At 36.5% G+C, this 20,705-nt stretch overlaps 1 protein-coding gene across 13 annotated transcripts in view; it reads left to right on the top strand.

Moving 5' to 3' along the window:
* Positions 1-19,689, top strand: part of RFX3 (regulatory factor X3) — a 123,792-nt gene extending 104,103 nt beyond the window's left edge. For all 13 annotated transcript variants that reach the window (XM_080574442.1, XM_080574443.1, XM_080574439.1 and 10 more), the window contains 8 exons: positions 263-378; positions 867-1,021; positions 4,958-5,055; positions 5,375-5,524; positions 11,386-11,594; positions 13,629-13,782; positions 16,133-16,175; positions 17,039-19,689. In XM_080574442.1, the coding sequence (XP_080430568.1) occupies positions 263-378; positions 867-1,021; positions 4,958-5,055; positions 5,375-5,524; positions 11,386-11,594; positions 13,629-13,782; positions 16,133-16,175; positions 17,039-17,277 (1,164 nt within the window). In that variant the 3' untranslated portion in view covers positions 17,278-19,689. The remainder of the gene's footprint in view (positions 1-262; positions 379-866; positions 1,022-4,957; positions 5,056-5,374; positions 5,525-11,385; positions 11,595-13,628; positions 13,783-16,132; positions 16,176-17,038) is intronic.
* The last annotated feature ends 1,016 nt before the right edge of the window (positions 19,690-20,705 follow it).

Here is a 20,705-nt window from a genome sequence, read left to right as displayed (position 1 = left end):
CTCTGATGCGTTTATGTAGGCCATGTTCATTTCTGGAGGCTTCCTTGCATGTGCACTTGGTTTTAATGTCAGTGCACACCAGCTTATACTACTGGATAATACATGGATATCAAAGATATTAAAACATTTATTCCTTAAGAAATGTAAAGTTTGCACACGCTTCACAACGTTTTGAAGGAAAAAAAGCCATACCTCTAGTTGGAGTTGGGGTTAGTGAGAAGCTGGGTAGAAGACAAACAGTATTTGCATTTTATTTTCTCAGGCAATACTGGATGTGGTAGTAAATCTTCAGTTCAGCCTGATAGAAAAATTGTGGCAAACTTTCTGGCGCTATTCTCCCTCTACTCCACCTGATGGCACTACCATTAATGAACCAAGGTCAGAAAATATTTTCTCTTTGTTTACTGCTTAATGGAAGTGTAAAATAATAATAATACAAACTATCGTTGGCTTTACCTTCAGAGTAGTAATGTTTCTTCATATACTATTTTTTCAAATTAAATGTATGTTTTCTGTCACTTGTATTAAAGCTGTTTTTATGGCAGATTGCAGACCTGAAATACTTTTGTTTTCCATTTTTAATTTTGGATAGACAACTACAGTAAAGGTGTGTTTTCACAGTATCCTATCCAGTACTTTTAAGACAAAAAGATCATTCATACCTCTGCATAATTTATGGGCTGGGGCAGTTCTGTGAAGGCATTTTTCTAATCCAGTTTCATGTGATGCAAGGTCTAAAGTTCTGTTCACTGTAGTTGAGCCATCTATAACTTCTTTATTAAATAATAACTTTTAACACCAGTTGCTGTTTTTATCTTCTGCAAATGCATTTTCATTTATTCATTTGCTGCATTTGTTCACTCCAGCAATCTGAGTGAAATAGAAAGTCGACTTCCAAAAGCAAAGCTGATTACTCTGTGCAAAAATGAGTCTATTCTGAAATGGATGTGTAACTGTGATCATGTGATGTACCAAGCTCTGGTGGAGATTCTCATTCCTGACGTCCTTAGACCTATTCCTAGTAAGTTGAAAACAAAATATTTCGTAAGGATTTTTGTGCATGTGTATATGTAGTGGTGGTGGTCCTGTGGCTCGTGGGGAAGTTTTTGAAATGATTTTCAGGGTTAGAGAACTATTGCGTATCATTTATCCCTAATTCTATTGGTTAGGAGACTTGATGCATGCCTTTATATTTTGAAAGTAACTAAGGATCTTAGAACAGTTGGAAGATCTAGTTCTCAGGATCAAGCTTCCCATGAAAGGTGCTTAGTAGACACACTGTGACCCTGAGACAATGTGAACTGTCCATCAGTCTTTCCACTAAATTCAGTAGTTTTTAATCTAAACATTACAAATTAATGTCTGAAAAAAATGTATGTGAGCTTTGTGAGTTCATTTTTGGACATTTAGTCTTTTGCTCCTTATCAGTGGCTGCTGAAATCAACTTTAATGGCTGTTAAGGCAATGAAGAATTAACTCTGAAATTTTTAGTCCAATTTATTATTCTGACCCAGTATTTTTTCTTTCATTCATCCTGCAAGAAAGAGTCAGTAACCATCTGGCCATTTAACCATTATAAGGAGCACATCTTTCTGTTGAAAGCTAATTTTACCAGAATCCATCATTGCTCCAGCAATGTATTTTTATGGCTATTTTTGGTAGAAAAAAAGGGAAGTTAACTCCTTTATAAAACCTTTATTATTACCTCATTGTGTTAAATAATAAAACGAAATCATATTAGTAACACAGTATAATCCTTGTAAGTCCTAAGTGTTATATCCTTTCCATGAAACAACCAAGTCACTTTACAAAATTGGATTGATATGTTTTAAAAAACTAGGACCTCAAGTAGCTTTGCAGCTAACAAAGCTATTTTTTCATGCTGTAAACACATGTTCCAGTGATAAGCAGTTCATAAAAAGATGTGCAGGTACTGCCTTCTCGAGAAGTTTTATAGACTTTTTGCTTGTCAGTGAAACTAAATTAGGTTTCAGTAAATTATGTATGATAGAAAAGAATTTGGAGCTGGAAATGTGTAAAATCTGAAGGTCAGCTGTTACAAAGGCAGGGTTTTTTTGAAGGAAAAAGTAAAGTCTTGATAGAGATCAACATAATATATCTTTTAATCTGTTTAGCAAAATAGAGGAAAATATTTTCTCAAATTATTGACAACCATTACCTGAACAAATTATTTTGCATTCATTTGTATTTGATGTTTTACTTTTCTATCTAATGAAAATGTAAGTAGCTAGGATATTATTTTAGAGTAATATGGTCTATATCTAGCAAATAAGCGATAAAAAAATTAATTACAACATTTAATTGGTTGAATTAAAATTCTCTCTTCCAACAACAGAGTATTTTCTGAATAAAAAGATGGAGTGGCCATGGAATTTTTAAATGTTTGCATCTGCACAAGGGTTTTTCATTAAACCTGCCTTTCACCTTGCCTTTCACTTGCTTCCTGCCTGGTGGTCTCTAGAAAAGTTCTTATATGATAGCTCTATAGCTTGTGGCCTCTTCCTGCCTTTTTAATAAGATGCACTGGGCATTGCCAATATAAGATTTCAAGAAAATGGATGCAATCATTTAAAATCAATAACTACAAACATCAGGTTGTTTTTGTGCCTTTTTCTTTCTTGCTAGAATTAGCAAGAAAAATATTTTAATAATTGATATTTTAATATTTGATACTTGTATTTTATAAGTATATTTTATGAGCATTTTTATAAGCATATTTTAATAATTGATACTTATTCTGTTTGAAATCCTGTTTTGGGAAAGGATATCGGATTTCTTGGTGCATACACATTTCTAATCCTAGGATAAATTCTTCCCAGCAGATATCTGCCTGTATTTTTTTAATAATCCAGTGATTTTCTGCTCAGAAGTCCATCAATGAACCGAAGACAGCTAATATATTTCCTTGCTTTTATCTTCAGGACCAGCTAACTAAACTGCTTTTTCTAGTCAGCTTTCCTGCAATGATGGTACATACATGTTCTCTCTTGTATATACCATTATTAAATATTTAAAATATTACTAGTATTTGAACTCTTACTTTTGAGTTAAGGTATTTCCAGCCATTATTGCAAGAGGCAAAGAGGAAGCTCTAAGGTTGTGCTTTATGGTTAACAAAGACCAGAAAGGAGCTGGGTGAAGTAGCAAAATTCAGTATCTTCTGTGGGAAAGAATTCAGGAACGGATTTTGGGAAAGTTTGATCTGTGTGTAGATAAAGGGAATCTAAATGCTTTATCAAAAGCATCAGGTTTATTATTTTTTTCCTGCTTAAATGGAAAGGTATTGACAACAGCTGCTCAAAATGGAAGACAACAGAACTTGGATAGTACTTGAAGTAAACATGATTTTTTAAGTTTATCTTTTTTCATATGTAAATTTCTAGTGGTTTTCTTCCAGAAGAACCTGTATGACTGCTCTGTGTAATACATATTACTGGAGTAGAAAAGAAAAGAGCGTTGAGGAAAAAATTGTTAATTTATTTTTAACCTCTTTGTTAAATTTTTCAGCTGAAATGTTCAGCACTCACAAATTGAATGAAAAATACCTGTGTATAAAATGCCTAACTTCCTTTTCTTAGGAAAAGTCAAATTCTGTCCATCTGAGTCAGGAATAAAATGGATTATTATATAATGTATTTGGCAATAGACTAGAGCTCTTACGTTTTTCTAGCGGTAAATGTTTTTCCCATATTGTAGAGTTCTTGTGCCTTCACAAGTGACGAATGGTCACTAATATGGTTTCTGTCCATTACCACTACAAATTCAAAGGAATGTGAAAAAGATGTAATGATTTTTCTGTTTGATTGTTTTTTAGTAAATTAACTTGCTAGTAGCAGATTCCATAAATAAAGGGATCATCAGTAGCTCACATGGTAAAAAGAGCATTTCTAAATGACAAGTTCTATCAGCATTCATTTCTTAGTCTACCAGGAAGTATAAGCTGTATAAACAGAATCCAGTCAATCTGTACTTGGACAGTTTCTTCTCACATGTAGCTGAAATCATTTGAAAGAAAATGTAGTCTTCCTTTTCTATTTATTTTATTTTCCTTTTTTTTGCAGCTGCATTCATTCTCTATTAGTCTTTAGAAACGTAGTTTTTATTTTTGTCTCCTTTTCATCTGTTTGAGTAAATGCAATGATGTCAACAAGCAAGTGGCAGGTAATAGAAAATTAGGTTTTTACTACTCAGGAGATAGGGTTTTCTTTTTTTCCAGGTGCAGTTCCTTGTGTTAAAATGTTTGAAAAATCAAAAGTTATCTTTTGAGTACTGCTGATCACTTCAAGAGCTTCAATATCTCTCAAAATCTCTGTCACCCACTCAGCAGTTCTGTGGATGCTGTAGTGAAGGAAAAAAATGCACATAGATTTCACACCTGTTTGAATAATCTAACCTTCTGTCACTAAAACACACTTTCATGTTTTGCTTATTGATGATATCCTTAAACTCTGCATGTTGGATTTTGTTCTTTAAAACTGAAGTAAACAGCACCGTGATAGTAGTTCTGGCTATATTGAACTTATTTGAGGAAACTGCAGTATTCCAATAATAATTATTTTTCCAGAGTTTTGCTCTCTAGAAGAGGTACTTAAATGAAATGGAAAGCTGAACGTTTGTTATGTAAATTTTCAATGGACAAGAAACAAATGCTGTGATTATTGATGTTGTCGTATAGGAGTGCCCAAAACAATACTGCTTGGTCATCAACTTCTTGAAAGATTAGATGTGGAAGTCAGAACTGATTATTAAACCAAAACTAAAATCATTATTGCATAATCTATATCTGAATGAGGCATTTTGAACCTAGATTGGATTTGTCTTTTGAAAGTAAAAGCAGTGGATCTGCATATTGGGTATATGAGTACTGAGGATGCAAACCATTTCAAAACAGGTACATTTCTTTCTTTTCATTCTGTTTTTATTCTTTCATGTACAGGTGCCTTGACCCAAGCCATTCGCAATTTTGCAAAAAGCCTTGAAGGTTGGCTTTCAAATGCCATGAACAATATTCCACAGAGGATGATACAAACCAAGGTAGGCAAAATTATTGCAGCATTGTTCTTGCAATGGCAAACCCAGTGGGCAGTAGTATCTAAAAGCAATAGCATTTTAACTTTAATGCTGAATTTCATATTTAGCGCTGTGTCAAATGGGAGAAGAAACAATTTAGTTTTGTCAAAGAATTGAAAGGAAGGAATTCCTTAAATTCATTAAAAGTAATTCGATGTTACATTTAACATAATTCACATATCAGGGATCATTAATATGGAATATTAAAATTAAGGTAAAGAATCAAAGAATTGATCTGCAGATAGAGAGTACAATATTTAAGAAGAAACTGATTTTTTCATAGGTTGCCGCTGTAAGTGCCTTTGCCCAGACTCTGCGAAGATACACATCTCTTAATCACCTGGCTCAAGCAGCTCGTGCTGTACTTCAAAATACTTCTCAAATCAACCAGATGCTCAACGATCTTAACCGTGTTGATTTTGCCAATGTTCAGGTAAATTTTAGCTTTAAATAATGGGCTATGAAAAACCAAAGTCTTACTTCCTCCAAGATTTTGAACTTTCATGTTATTTGTCATTATTCTATTAAGAATGTGAAGTGATAATGTTTTGCTGATTCCTATATGCACTGATTTAGTTCAAACATGCCAGCTCACACTTTAGGAAAGTGAAGCTGAGAGAGCTGGGCCTGTTTAGCTTGGAGATGAGAAGACGGAGAGGGGATCTTACCAATACGTACAAATATCTGAAGGCAGGTTGTCAGGAGGATGGAGCTGGACTCTTTTCAGTGGTGCCCAGTGACAGGACAAGAGACAACAGGCACAAACTGAAACACAGGAAGTTCCGGCTGAATATGAAGGGGCACTTCTTTACCGTAAGGGTGACAGAGCACTAGAACAGGTTGGCCAGGGAGGTTGTGGAGTTCCCTTCTTTGGAGATACTCAAAACCTCCCTGGATGCCATCCTGCACAATGTGCTGTAGGTGATCCTGCTTGGCAGGGGGGTTGGACAAGATGATCCCCAAAGGTCCCTCCCAACCTCAACCATTCTGTGATTCTGTGAAAGTGAAAACTTAAAAGCATTGTCTGTTTACATTTACTGTCTTCAAGTGCTTGTATTCTTCCAAATTCTTTGGAAATGTGTCACACATACATTCTTAGAATGGGTATCATGAATGATGTCTTAGTAATAGCATAAATGATACTTTACAATTACATCTAAAATAGTGCAGTGTTTGTCTCTAAAAGTAATTAAATGCACAGCATTGTTTTTAGCAGAGACTGTTTCATTAGTTCAAAGACAATTCCATTAGTATGCTTCATCTAAGTGTCTGTGCGTAAGTGTACAAGATCTCCACAGCAGCTGATTAGATTAGTACTGGTTTCCAGTTAGCTGTAGAATGTAAGTTTATAATTTCATTGCACCTTCAAAAAATGTTTCCCAAATATTTCTGCTCCTATGAGGAAAAGGTTGTTTATTAATTTATTTATTTATTTCCCTTTTGCCCAGCAAAGTGAAATATTCCAGGTTACTGATAGTTCTATGTTTGAATTTTTTCTTTGTGAATAGATATTATTACGTACTCTGTCTTAATAAAAAAGAGTTTACTAGCAACATTTCTATTCTTTTTTGGTTTTAACATATGCTTTTTAATAAATAACGTTTAACATATGTACTTACACTATGCAACAATATATAAACTATAAATGGTGTTATTAGAATAGTTCAGTTGGAAGAGACCTAAAAAGAGCATTCTGTCAAAATAAGAATAGAATAGCATAGAATAGGGGAGTTCAGTAGAGTTCAGTAGAAAGGTACCTACAAAGATAATCTAGTCCTGCTGTGTGACCACTTCAGGGCTAACCAAAAGTTAAAGCATATTACCGAGGGCTTTGTCCAAATGCCTCTCGAACACTGACAGGACCAACCATCAACCACCTCTCTAGGAAGCCTGTTTCAGTGTTTGCTCACCACCACGGTAAAGAAATTTTTCATAATGTCCTGTCTGAACCTCACCTGGCACAGCTATGTGCCATTTCCACGCATCCTGTCATTGGTGACCAGGGAGCAGAGACCAGCACTTCTCCCTCCACTTCCCCTCCTCAGGAAGTTGTAGAGAACAGTGCCTGTTGGCCTTCTTTTCTCCAAACTAGACAACCCAAGTGTCCTCAGCGTCTGCTCAGTACATGCCTTCCAGCCCTTTTACTAGCTTTGTTGCTCTTCTCTGGACACTTTCAAGTAACATAACATACTTTTTATGTTCTGGAGCCAAGAACTGCACACAATATTTGAGGTGAGGCTACACCAATGCTAAATATACTCAGAGAATCACCTCTTTTGACTGCCTATGCTGTGTTTAATGCATGCCAAAATGTGGTTTGCCCTCGTGGCTGCCAGGTCACACTGCTGGCTCATGTTGGGCCTGGTGTCAACCAGCACCCCCAGATCCCTTTCTACTGAGCTGCTACCCAGACACTCGTCTCCATGTGTCCAGCATTACTCCATCCCAGGTGCAGAACCTACCCTTGCAGCATTTACCCTTGTTGAATTTCATGCCAGTGATGATTGCCCAATGCTCCAGTCTATCTTGATCTCTCTGCAATGCCTCTCATCTCTCCAGAGAGTCAACAGCACCTACCAGTTTAGTATCATCAGCAAACTTGCTCAGGAGACATTCAATTCCTGCATCCAGATCATTGATAAAACTGTTGAGCAGGACCAGCCCTAGAACTGAGCCCTGGGGTCACTGGCCACCAGCCAAATGTAGTCCCATTGACTACAATGCTCTGAGCTCTACCTTCAAGCCAGTTCACCCAGCATAGCATGAGCTTGTTCATAGAATCATAGAATATCCCGAGTTGGAAGGGACCCACAAGGATCTTTCTCTCACATTTGGACAATTTGTTCAGTAGAATACTATGAGGAACAGTATCAAAGGCCTTCACTAACATCCAGAAACATCACATCCACCACTTTCACTTCATGCACTAAATGGGTGCACTTATCATAGAAGGAGATCAAATTACTAAAGCAAGACTTTCCCTCCAACATGTGTTGACTGTGCCAATAATAGCTTTGTTCTTTAAATGCCTTTCAGTATGCCACAGAAGAATCTTCTGCATAACTTTTTCAGATTTTTGAGGCTTGACTAACACATCCACAGTTCCCTGGGTCTTCTGTCACGCCCTTCCTGTAAATCAGAATAACTCTGGCTAGCTTCCAGTCAGCAGGGACCTCCCCAGATTCCCAAGACCTTTGGTAATTACTGGAGAGGGGTCCAGCTATAACCTCTTCTAACTCCTTCAGTACTCTGGGGTGAATCCTGTCAGGCCCAATGGATTTATGAACATTCGCCTGATACAACTCATTCCTTGCAATTTAGGTGGCAAATCACAAATGGCAAGTCCCTGCTCACTGCTCCTCAGATCATGCTGCTCCAACTCTGAGGACTAGGCAGCCCAGGATCCATCATTAATATTCAAAAATGAGGCAAAAAATGCATTACATTCCTCTGCCTTTTCCTCATCATAACTTGTTTGGTGACCATCTCCATCAAGCGTCAGTCCAATGTTCTCCTTAGATCTCCTTTTGCTGTTGATGTACTTAAAATGCCTTTTTTGTTGTCCGACACCACACTGACTTAATGTCAGCTCAAGTTGAGCTTTGGCTTATCTTGTTTTCTCTCTGCAGATGTGAACTGCAGCTCGTAAATCTCTTTGTGAAGCCTGATATTGTTTGCAGAGATCATATCTTTTTCTGCCCTTCTTCCAGGAGAGTTCCCTGCTCAGCCAAGCTAGTCTTCCCCGCTTGCTTGACTTGTGACACAATGGGGCCTTTAAAAGGTGGTTCTTAAAAAGTTCCTGGGCCTTTAAAAGGTGGTTCTTAAAAAGTAACCAGCTCTTGTGGATCCCTAAATGCACACCCCAGACCCTGTATATGGGTCCCATGTATGCGCGCCTGCTGGGTTGTGACCGCAGTGGTATTTCAGAGACGTGGTGGGTTGGCTTCCATTACTGGCATGTTAGGATGGAAGGATAGAGGCTCTTTAGGAAGGACAGGCAGGGAAGGTGAGGAGAGGGCATTGCCCTAGTTGTCAATGAGCAGCTGGAGTGCATGGAGCTCTACCTGGGGATGGATTAGGAGCTGACAGAGAGCTTATGGGTCAGGATTACAGGGAGGGCAGGGGCAGCAGACATTGTAGTGGGAGTGTTCTACTGGCCACCTGATCAGGAACACCAAGCAGATGAGGCCCTCTATAGACAGAAATAAGCAGCGTCACATTATCAACCCTGGTTCTCATTGGGGATTTTTAACTGCTCCAATACCTGTTGGTGGGACAGCACAGCAGTGTGTAGGCAATCGTTCCTGGAATCCGTTGATGACAACTTCCTTCTCCAAATGATAGAGGAGCCGACAAGGAGAGATGCAGTGCTGGATCCTATTCTCACCAAAAAGAATGGGCTGGTGGGGTATGTAAAACTCAAGGGCTGCCTTGGCTGCAGTGATCCATGAAATGGTGCAGTTTTTAATGCAGAGGGCAGCAAGGAGGAAACACAGCAAGCTTGTTATCGTAGACTTTGATAGAGCAGACTTTGCCCTCTTTGGGGATCTGCTTGGTAGAGTACCATGGGACAGAGCCCTGGAGGGAAGAGGAGCCCACAAAAGCTGGTTAATATACAAGGATCACCTCCTCCAAACTCAGGAGCGATGCATCCCAACAAAGAGGAAGTCGGGCAAAAACACCAGGAGGCCTGGATGGATGAACAAGGAGTTCCAGACCAAGCTTTAATAGAAAAAGAATGCCTACAGAAAGTGGAAGCAAGTACAGATAGTCTGGGAGGGATACAGAAACACTGTCCAAGCAGCCAGGTATCAGAGTAGGAAAGCCAAAGCTCTTTTAGAATTAAATTAGAACAGGGACATCAAGGGAAAAACAATACCTCAGAGATAAAAGGAAGGTGAGGGAAACTGTGGGCCCTCTCCAGAAGGAAATGGGAAACTTGGTCACTCAGAATATGGAGAAGGCTGAGGTACTTGATGACTTTTTTGCTTGAGTCTTCATTCACAAGAAATCCATACACAAAGCCCAGGTCACAGAAGGGAAAGGCAGGGACTGGAAGAATGACGAAACACCCACTGTAGGAGAAAATCAGGTTATGAGCCAAGAATCATTTCCCTCATTGAGACAGTTGGATCTTGTCAGGCCCCAGCAAATCTTGTGTCTCAAAGACTCCTCTGTGATTATAAAACCCACAATTCTGGTGGGGGCACCAGTCTTGGAGCCAGGCACTGATGACCTGGGCTCATCTGTTTCTTTTCATGTCTCATTACTGGGAGGATTGAGGAAAACACTGCCTGTGCTCCTGAGTCCTTTAGCCATCTTCCAAGGGCCTTTAAATCTCTTGTGATTGACCTCAGACTTCTTGTTACAGCATCATTGATATCTACATGAAAGAGTTGGTGTGGGTAGTGTACTTGACCAAAAATGCAATATATTAATTACAGTAATAACAGTAACATAGACACATAGTCTGTGAATTTTGAGGTGTTAAGCTTGCACGATTGCTATAGTTTAAGGACATGGCTTAAGTGAGTCTTCATTTGTTATGTCTTAGTTTCTGAAGTTTCCTGTTAGTCTCATTTAAACTTGGTAACACTGACTAAATTAAATTGTTCATTATTGCCTGCAGGGTACGTTTCTCCATTTGCTTGCAGTTTACTTCGTGCTTTAGATAATGTGTAATCTATTGCTGCCTATAGTCAGCAAACAAAGCAATCCTTGTTTACATACAAAGTGTTCTTTTATAAGACAATATAACTGAAATTGTCTTTAGGCTTAACTTTGTCATAACAAAAGGAACCTAGCACTTGATTTCTTCTATTTTATTTTATTTTATTTTATTTTGCTTTATTTTATTTTATTTTATTTTATTTTATTTTATTTTATTTTATTTTATTTATTTTATTTTATTTTATTATTATTATTATTACATGAAACTCCCATTTAACTATTCTTTCTGATTGGCTTGCCTGCGGTCCCAGCAAAAACTGGCAATTCTCAAATATTTCAGTAATAAAATTATGAACAAGGAAAGTAAGAGATGTCTTTTTTTGAAGATTAACGGGGAAAACTACAACATACTTAATGTTTGCTTTTACATGTTGTATTTTCCCCGCCCGCTGTCTTTCAGCAAAACTGTGACATATATAAAAATAAAAACTATTTCTGAGTTTGTGTCATAAGCATTTTTTTTGTCCTTTTCATCCACTGAATTGCTTAACCTTTAAGAATGAATTTCATTCTCTGCTTTGGTTTATGTATTGTTAATTCAAGAGTTGTCATTTGCTATAACAGGAGCAGGCTTCCTGGGTGTGCCAGTGTGATGACAACATGGTTCAGAGGCTAGAAACAGATTTCAAAATGACTCTTCAACAGCAAAGCACTCTGGAGCAGTGGGCTGCCTGGCTTGATAATGTAATGATGCAAGCACTGAAACCATATGAAGGAAGACCCAGCTTTCCTAAAGCAGCGAGGCAATTTCTGTTAAAATGGTCTTTCTACAGGTAGTATTTATTAGAAATCTAAAACATTTTAAGTATTCTTTTATTTGCTGAATAGTTCACTGTAGCAAAGTTGACAGATGTAACATCATACTGACTCACTAAGTCATGAAAAACTTATTTTTTAAAAAAAATTATTGTTCACATCAAACTCAGGGACACTTGTAACTTGGCAGGAACTTAAGTGTTACTCATTCTTTTAAAGTCCATGTGAAAATGAATGCAGGTAGAATTTTGTCATGAGTTAGAAAGATAATGTGAAATCTTTAGGTTGAATAACTACAATTATTAGGTCACTATTTTTAATATTATTCATTGAAACACTGGTATCTGTGTTTATTAGGTAAGGAAGACAAAACTTTTTTTAATGTATGGAGAGCTCATTAAGACAAGCATTCTGTGTTAGTTGCTTATTGAAACAGTGTGGTGGTTTTACCCAACTGGGAAGCTGAGCTAAACCACAATTGCTTTCTCACTCACACTCCTCAAAGAGAAAGGGGAGAAAATACAATGAAAAGGGCTCGGGTTGAGATAAGGACAGGGAGATCACTCAACAGTTATTGTCACGGGCAGAACATACTCAGTATAAGAAGATGAATAAAATTTATTGTCTATCACTAACAAACTAGAGCACTGAGAAACAGAAAAACAAAAACATCTTCCCCCATCCACCCTCTCCCACCTCCTCCCCCTGAGCGGCACAGGGGAACGTGGGCTGCGGTCAGTCCCCAGTGCTTTGCCTCCACCACTCCTTCGCATCTGCCCCTGCTCTAGCATAGGTTCCCTCCCATGCCGTCCTTCCCAGCCTGATCCTGTGTGGGTTTCCCACAGGCAGCAGCTCTCATGGGTCCACACCACGGGGTCCATCCCCCAGGAGCAAACTGCTCCAGCACGGGTCCCCCACGGGCGGCAGCTCCCCCCAGACCCCTGCTCCTGCGTGGGCTCCTCTCCACGGGCTGCAGCTCCGGCCCGGGGCCTGCTCCTGCGGGGGCTCTCCATGGGCCGCAGCCTCCTCCAGGCCACCTCCACCTGCTCCACCGGGGGCTCCTCCACGGGGGGGCTGCAGCATGGAGATCTGCTCCGTGTGGGACCCACGGGCTGCAGGGGGACAGCCTGCTCCACTAGGGGCCTCTCCACAGGCCGCAGGGGAACTTCTGCTCTGTGCCTGGAGCACCTCCTGCCCTCCTGCTGCACTGCCCTTGGGGGCTGCAGGGCTGCTTCTCCTCGCTCTTCCAGCTGCTGTTGTACAGCAGGTTTTTTTTTTCCTTTCTTAAATCTGCTGTCCCAGAGGTGCAACCAACATCGCTCATTGGCTCGGCTCTGGCTGGCAGCGGGTCCCTTTTGAGCTGGCTCTTATCTTACATGGGGCAGCTTCTGGATTCTTCTCACAGAGGCCACCCCTGCAGCCCTCCTGCTACCAAACCCTTGGTGTATAAACTCACTACAAACAGTTATCAGAATAAACGTAGTAACCTAGTTATTTGAAAATGACCGTGTCAGCTACTTGTTGAGGATATCAATATCATATATATATATTATATATATATATATATACAAAGTCTTTTTTTTTTTCTTTCTGTTTTTGAATTTCAAAGTTTTAAAATCCTGACAATTAAAACCTTTGTACTGGGGAGGTGGGCTCAACATACGTTATTTAAGTGTTTGCTTGTTTAAAGTGAAGCAGTTTTCATACAATTTTGTTTCTTTTTTAGTGTGTGTGTTTTTAACAATTTTTTCCTTCAGGTTAGATTTTACGCATAGTCAAGTATTGGTAGTTATGCATATATGAAAACAAAGAAAATGGGAAACAAAACAATCCAGTTATTTTTTAAAATAATGTATCCAACAATACCTTCAGCAAAAGGAGAGAAGCAAATGATGTTTTTTCCTGGACATCTCTTTCTGAAGACACCATAAATCAGATATTTGTGGATGATGTTGCTTTTAGGAATGTTGGTTTTGAGGTGAAAAGTGTGTGTGGATAACTTAAAATGAATATAACATATAACAGAAACGTCTTTTTCTATTTTTGAATAGCTCAATGGTGATTCGAGATTTAACCTTGCGCAGTGCTGCTAGCTTTGGCTCTTTTCATCTGATCCGCTTGCTTTATGATGAATACATGTTTTACTTAGTAGAACATCGTGTTGCTCAGGCAACAGGAGAGACACCTATTGCAGTTATGGGAGAGGTAAGAACATGTAAGAGACTACACTGATGGATTTAGTGATGAATTTGAGTATGTATCTTTGCAAATTTTCTAAACATTTATGTGGAGCTGTAGAAAGTTCTGCAGTGTAAGAATAGATTGGGTTACTATTACATCTACTAATTTGTTGATTGTCAGAGTTCTAAAATCACACTGAATTCTAACAACCAAATCTTTGCTAACAAGCTTACTCCTTTACAAACCTGCACACAGATTCATGTGCCTAAGTCTGGGCACAGTTTGAGAAATGTTTTTCAACATAAAACATTTTTTCAGTTTTTGACAACTGAATGTGTGAAAAATAAAAAACCAAACCAAACCCTGTTGCTTACATGGATCTGTTTACAAGTATTTACACACATTTTAAATTCCAACACAAATGTTAAAACAAGTGAGCTGACTACCCCCACTGACCTGAGAAGGGTGTCTCACTTGCAGTAATTTGGTGTGTATGGTACTGCTTACATTCATGACACCAGTGTCGACATACTTAGAGGTCTGTGACACAGCTGATTTTCATATCTGTGTTTTAAAGATTATAGGCTCAAAAAAAACCACAAAAGTCTCAATTGAGAACCAGTGTTTGATGGCATCTGCAAGGCAAAGTTTATCTCATCCCTCTTTTGTCCAGTACTTCATCTATCTAACCTTTTGAGTGAGATGCATGATTTTTCAAAATAAATTTATATTAAAAGTGCTGGAAAATTGGTATATTTAAAAATATACTCAATGTTTAATGAGATAGCTTTGTTACATTTTTAAATGTGGGAGTCATTGTATCATATTGATTACTGATTACTTCCAAGTTATTTTGTGTGTTGATTTAACATCAGGTGTCATTCTTCCTTCAAGATACACTAATAGTATCACACCATACTATAAATAGATACTATACTTTCAAGAGAAACTGGAAATTTCTTACTTTATTTGTCAAATAATTTCAAACCATATGGCATTATGGCCATATGGCAAATAATTTCAAACCATATGGCATAAGGTTTCAGAAAAACTAAATTATAAAATTTAGTTTTTAAAATTTTAAAAATTAGGCCCACCAGTGATATATTTGCTTAATCTCTGCCTTATATTTGCAAAAAGATACTACAGAACTCTATGGTTTACACATTCTTGTCTTCTTAATAGACATCATATATTTGCACATACATTCTCGGTGTAGTGTAGAGCCTTAAAAAAAATTTATGCAAATAAGTAACCTAGAACTTTTGGAGGTGAAACAGGCAAGATAGAAGTTGTAAATACTCATTAAGTATGTGCTTTTTACTGTTTTCCTGTGACTGAAATAAAACAAGGAAGTCTAAGACTATAGTCTGACAAACACTAGTGTTACAGCTAAGAAAAACATTCTCATTTTCCACCCGTCCCCTTCTCCCATCTTTGGACACAGGTATTGCCAAAAGTACTGTGGAGTGCTGCAGTTAACTGCAGCCAAATAAAAATGACCTCATGTTTAAAGGTTTTTCTCTTAGGTGAGTTTTGTTGTACGTTTCTGTTGCATGGTTGTGTGAACACTTAATGAACACAGCCAAAATATTGTAAGGATAGGTATGATGATGTGAAAGGGTGGGTACTGGAGTTTGTTCTACTAGCATTCCTTAAATTACTGTCTTACCTTACTGTACTTCTGAAAAAGACTGGTATCATTAATTATTGTTAGAAATTTGTTTATCTAAATAACATACTCTTTTCATTTGTGATTGATTCATGACATTTTGCTTTGCCAATCTCATTATAAGAGTAGGTTAGAAGATTCAGGGAAAGAAAAGAAAGAAGGTTGTACATCTGGTTTGTGAGCAACTTTTTTGAAAAGATATCTTTTTGATATAAGTAAACAGTTGACAGATTCTAAACCTTTTCTCAGCAGTGGCTTTCATCTACCTTGTAAATCTGCAATGCTGTAACTGCTTTTTTTGTAACTTAGTTTTATTCTAGCTTCTCTGGGAAATTTTAAAAAGAGCTTTTTGATAAAATATTGACAATTCAAAATGGATATATGTCATATTTTCTGACCTTATACAACACAGAAGTAGTTCGGTTCAAGTGATAAAGGCCATGATGAAGTCATCTTAAAAAAGAATTATACCATCACCCATTGTAATTTAAGAGGGCTTACTTAGTGACAGTTATCTTAGTAAGTACGAGCCTAGGATGGAATGGAAAACATAATTGATGTGTAATGGATGTGGCTGCAGTCAATACCATGTGTTCGCATGCTAACCTCAAACCAGTGGAGCACAGACCTGCTCCATCACAGATGCTCTAAGTTTATATTTGCATAAGATGGTGTCTAGTTTTTTTTCTGTTTGTTTTGCAGTTTGGTGATTTAAATGCTGTGTCCCCTGGAAATATGGATAAAGGTAAGCATTTTAATCTCTACAGTGTATAATTCTGTATAGAGTCTCCGAGCAAAATAACTTAGATTTTAAAAATGCATATACATAAATACATGTACATACTATGATTTTAAAATGCATGTATATGTTTTGTGGATACATTAATATATGGATACTGCATCATATAATGACTAGAATATTCTAGTTATGTTTCCTAATAAAAATTTATTTTAAAGATGTTTATTTTTTTCACAAGAAACATTCAAATTTTTACCCAGCATTTAGTTGTTTCTGGTAGGACAGAGAAGGGGAACAGCCATGGGAAGAAAGCCGGGAGTATGCTCATGTATCTTTATTACTACTAAGTGAAGATGGCAGGATTACATACAGTTGCTAAATAACTTGTCAGTGAAAAAGATAGGAAGAAAAGAGTTTTTTATAAGGTCTTCATGCCATATTTTGACATATATTTTTATACTGACTGGTTGTATAATTTGATGTCAAGTCACAACCACATTTCACCTCAGTTTCCCTATCTATAAGTAAGAGTAACTACTATTTTAAAAGTTTATCAAGTCTTATAGATGAGAGACATTTTGCAATATGAAGTTAACACTGTTTGTTAGAGATTGTTTTTGAGGTTGCTAGTTGCTCTTTCTTGTTATTGTATCAATAGTGTGTAACTGAAGTGATCAGAACTGGGGTAGTCTGTTAATCTATTTGAAATAATCATTAATGTTTTCCATTAAAATTTTAACTTTTCAGTTTATACTCTATGAGATTGCTAGTCTTCCCTGTATCTTTGTATTTCAAATATTATTTGCAAAACAAAAGTCCTTGTGTTACATTTTTTTTCCTTTGTGCTACTTTTACGGTTGTTTGTGCAGATGAGGGCAGTGAAGTTGAAAGTGAAATAGATGAAGAGATGGATGAAAATGGAGAGCCACAAGCCAAGAGGGAGAAAACAGAGATAAACCAGGCATTTCAGGTGGGCTGCATGCAGCCTGTGCTTGAGAGTGGAGTACAGCAGAACCTCCTGAACCCAATTCATAACGAGCACATTGTTGCAACTACTCAGACTATCAGACAATGCAGTGCTACTGGAAATACATATACTGCAGTCTAATATGAAACTTTCCCCCCACCATTACATTAGCCCTTTGGGTTTAATATGAAAAAAAAATAAAGAGAGAAAAAGTCTGAAGGTTGACTGTTGTCAAATTTTAACTGTGCTGAACATAATTTTATTGGAGTTATTAAATGGAATGGATGTATGTATTTTGCCAGATCTGTTTAAAAAAAAAAAAAAAGAAAAAAGAAAAAACAACAAAGATTTTTTTGTAAACTGAATCATTTTACATTGGCCACTCAATATGAAGAGTTTTCTTAGAATCAAATGCAAGGAAGATTTTTGCAAAGCTTAATGTTTTTGTCCTCTTATAATAATTTAAAATTTTTCATAGTTTTTTAAATAAAATTAATGTTAATTATTAGTTATGACAATGATTTCATATACATAGGTTTCTAATTAGATGCACTTCTGTGAAATATCAAAAGAACTATTTTCTTTGATTTACACTGGAGGCATACTTATTTGACAGCAGATGTATCAAATTTGTTATAAAAGGTGCTTTTCCTTGGACAACTAAAAGACACTATTTTTAAAAAATTGTGAGCATTCAGGGGGAAATTTTGTAATAATGCTGGAGGATTGGGAAGATATTCTAGTTTCTTTCTGTAAGAAAGAAGCAAGTTTAAATGATGGAATTGTAACAGAATGTGATAATGTGTACGTAATAAACGTACCTAATTATCTGACCATTATATTAACAATGCAAGGTTCCTTTAAAATCAACAGTTCCAGATATTATTTCCTTACCAGTTCCTCTGTTTTGAAGACTACTGATTCTTTATGTGGCACCACTGAACAGGTGCTTTTGGCTGTTGAGTGGTACTGTAGTTGTTAGAAGCTGAAGCTGAAAAAGAAGTGACTTGATTATTATTGTTAATTTTTAAGTGTACGTGCTACTTAAGCTGAACTGGACATACAGGAAAACATTCCGTTTGGATGACTTTCTTCTATTCCAGGTCTTTTCATATTAGTGATTCAATCTGCTGCTCTTAGAAAAGATGATTTATAGAGTGCAAGGAATGTAGCAACCTGCATCATTTTCCTTTCAAAAATATTTCCTTGTTGTTAAAGTGGAATTAAATTTTTACAAAAAAAATTAGATAAGGCAGTGTAACTGGCACACCTCATTTGTACTTATTCCCAATTGTGTAGAATTTGAATAGGTGGCTAGATGGACCATTGCCATTTAAGAATGTACATCAGGGATCATTGTACCTCGGCTATTACATGGTGCCTTAAACAGAACTGAAGCTAAGATTTAGTACTTTTTGTTATTCTTAATTCTTAAATTAATTCAACAAGGTGTGCCTGTCATTTTCAAATTCCCTAAGAAGTAAGGACAGGTTACATAGCCTTCAAAAGAAGAAAATGATTTTTTATTATTAAATGATTTTAATATTCCTCTTAGAATGACAATAAACCTATTTTTTCTCATTTCTAGCTGGATTTCACTTTATTACAAATAAAATTTGCTTGGGAATTTAGAAGGCAAAACTAGCTTTAATACCAACTTCAAATGTCAAAATAGATTGACCATAGTCCCAAGCATGATTATATATTTTTTAGACCCCTGTCTACTTTTAATTTTAAAAAGTAAAAATAAATAAATGAGCAGGTACATAATGCAGTGCATGTTTTCAATGTGTATATTTTGTGGGGTATCAGCCTGATTTTACATTTTAATGGTTAAATCTCATAATGACAGTTTATATAGCCCATACTGATTGACATTAAACAATCAGATTTTTCTTCTTAAACATTTCATTATGCGGACACATGAATTTGCTACACTAAAATAGGGAATTAAATAAGAAACAAAGCCAAAAACTAAAGGAGAGCACAAAAAGATCAACTTTATACAAAAGACTGTGTAAGAAAATTAGGGTTTCATTTATTTTGGTTTATCTACTGTGTCTGTAAAATGACTTTAAAGTAATATATACCAAATGGGAGAATAACGTGAAATGAATAGTGTACTTACAGCAACAGGTTTGTTGCTATAAATTACATATGCTTCAAAGACAGCTACATGTGAACTGAAACGTCCTAACATTATTGTTGTACAAAATTAAATTTAAATTCCTTTACAGAATGGGGAGGTGAACCCATCCTGCTTATTCTGTGTAGGCATAATTCCTAGTTAATGTCAGTAGAAGGCTTTTGCCTCAGGAAAAAGTGAAAGTGAGGCTTATATTCATTATTTCTAAACTCATAAATGCACTGAATCTCGTTATATATTTTGTTCTCACATATATCGCTCAGTGTGTTCTGATTTTTCCTTGGAAATCAGCACATCTGTACCCTTCACCAAAAATGCTAAAACTAAGCTGTGATAAATATTTACTCCCCTTCATTGTGCATTATAAGATGTTTACAATTAAAATAAAGTGACATAATTGAACTTTTTTTTCATTTTCAACTTTTTTTAATTCTGTAGTACTTCTTTCAGTTTTTGTGTTGACAAACCTATAATGTTTTCTTATTATTGTCTTTTATTGGTTTAATATTGTATTTGTTGTTGCTGAGAAAAGAGAATGATTGTAATAGGTAAATCTAGATCGTTAAAACAGGTGGGACCTGAGTATCTTTAATTATTTAGCTCCCCACTCCCATCCAGTTGTTCACTGTTCACTAAGTGCAAAAAACAAACAAACAAAAAAAAAACAACCAACCCACAAACGAAAAAATAAAAACTCTGAAAAATGAATACAAAGCTTGAATGCTGCAATGTATTTCATAGCTTCTACGAACAATCAGTTAACAAAGCAAATTAGACCTATGCCAGGTTTAGAAAACTGAATGGCATCTATATTCCCATTCTTATCAATTGATTATTCTGTAGAGTTTTTAAACACTCTTTTCCCCTACCTTTTTACCAGATTTTTAAAAGAACTGAGTTACTGTAAGCTAATTTGTGTAGTTACAAGTTTGGGAGTCTTGTGTTTTGTTTTTACATTTACCGAAATTTGAATTGAACATACTTAGGTAAAACATTTTGCACACTCCTACTATCTTTAATAGTTTTAGTAATGATTATATGACAGAGATATGAATACCTCAGTCCAGATCCTATAATGTGTATCATGCGGTTGCATTGACACACCAGCTCTGAAATCTACTATTAGTGCTCCGGAGAAGTGTAGCATGTATCTACAGGATACACATTATTAGATCTGATAACGATTTATGTGTTTTAACTGATCTTGACATAGAATTGAAAATAATTATTTACAGGCATTTTCTCCATTAGCACAAAAGACACAGTGAACAGTGTGAGGGAATGGGTATTGTTGAAGTACCTTTTCAAAGCACAGGGCCCAATTTTCAAAAGTTTTATATTTATGATAATTTTTGGTACATTTCCATCTTTCTCATGGTAAATCAGTTTTAAAGCTTTTCTTTTTTTATGTTTTCTATTTTTA

Source organism: Anser brachyrhynchus (assembly GCF_964034855.1).
Source record: "Anser brachyrhynchus genome assembly, chromosome: Z".
NCBI lineage: Eukaryota > Metazoa > Chordata > Aves > Anseriformes > Anatidae > Anser > Anser brachyrhynchus.
Note: the sequence above shows the minus strand (reverse complement) of the source record. Positions and strands in the feature narration are given on the sequence as shown.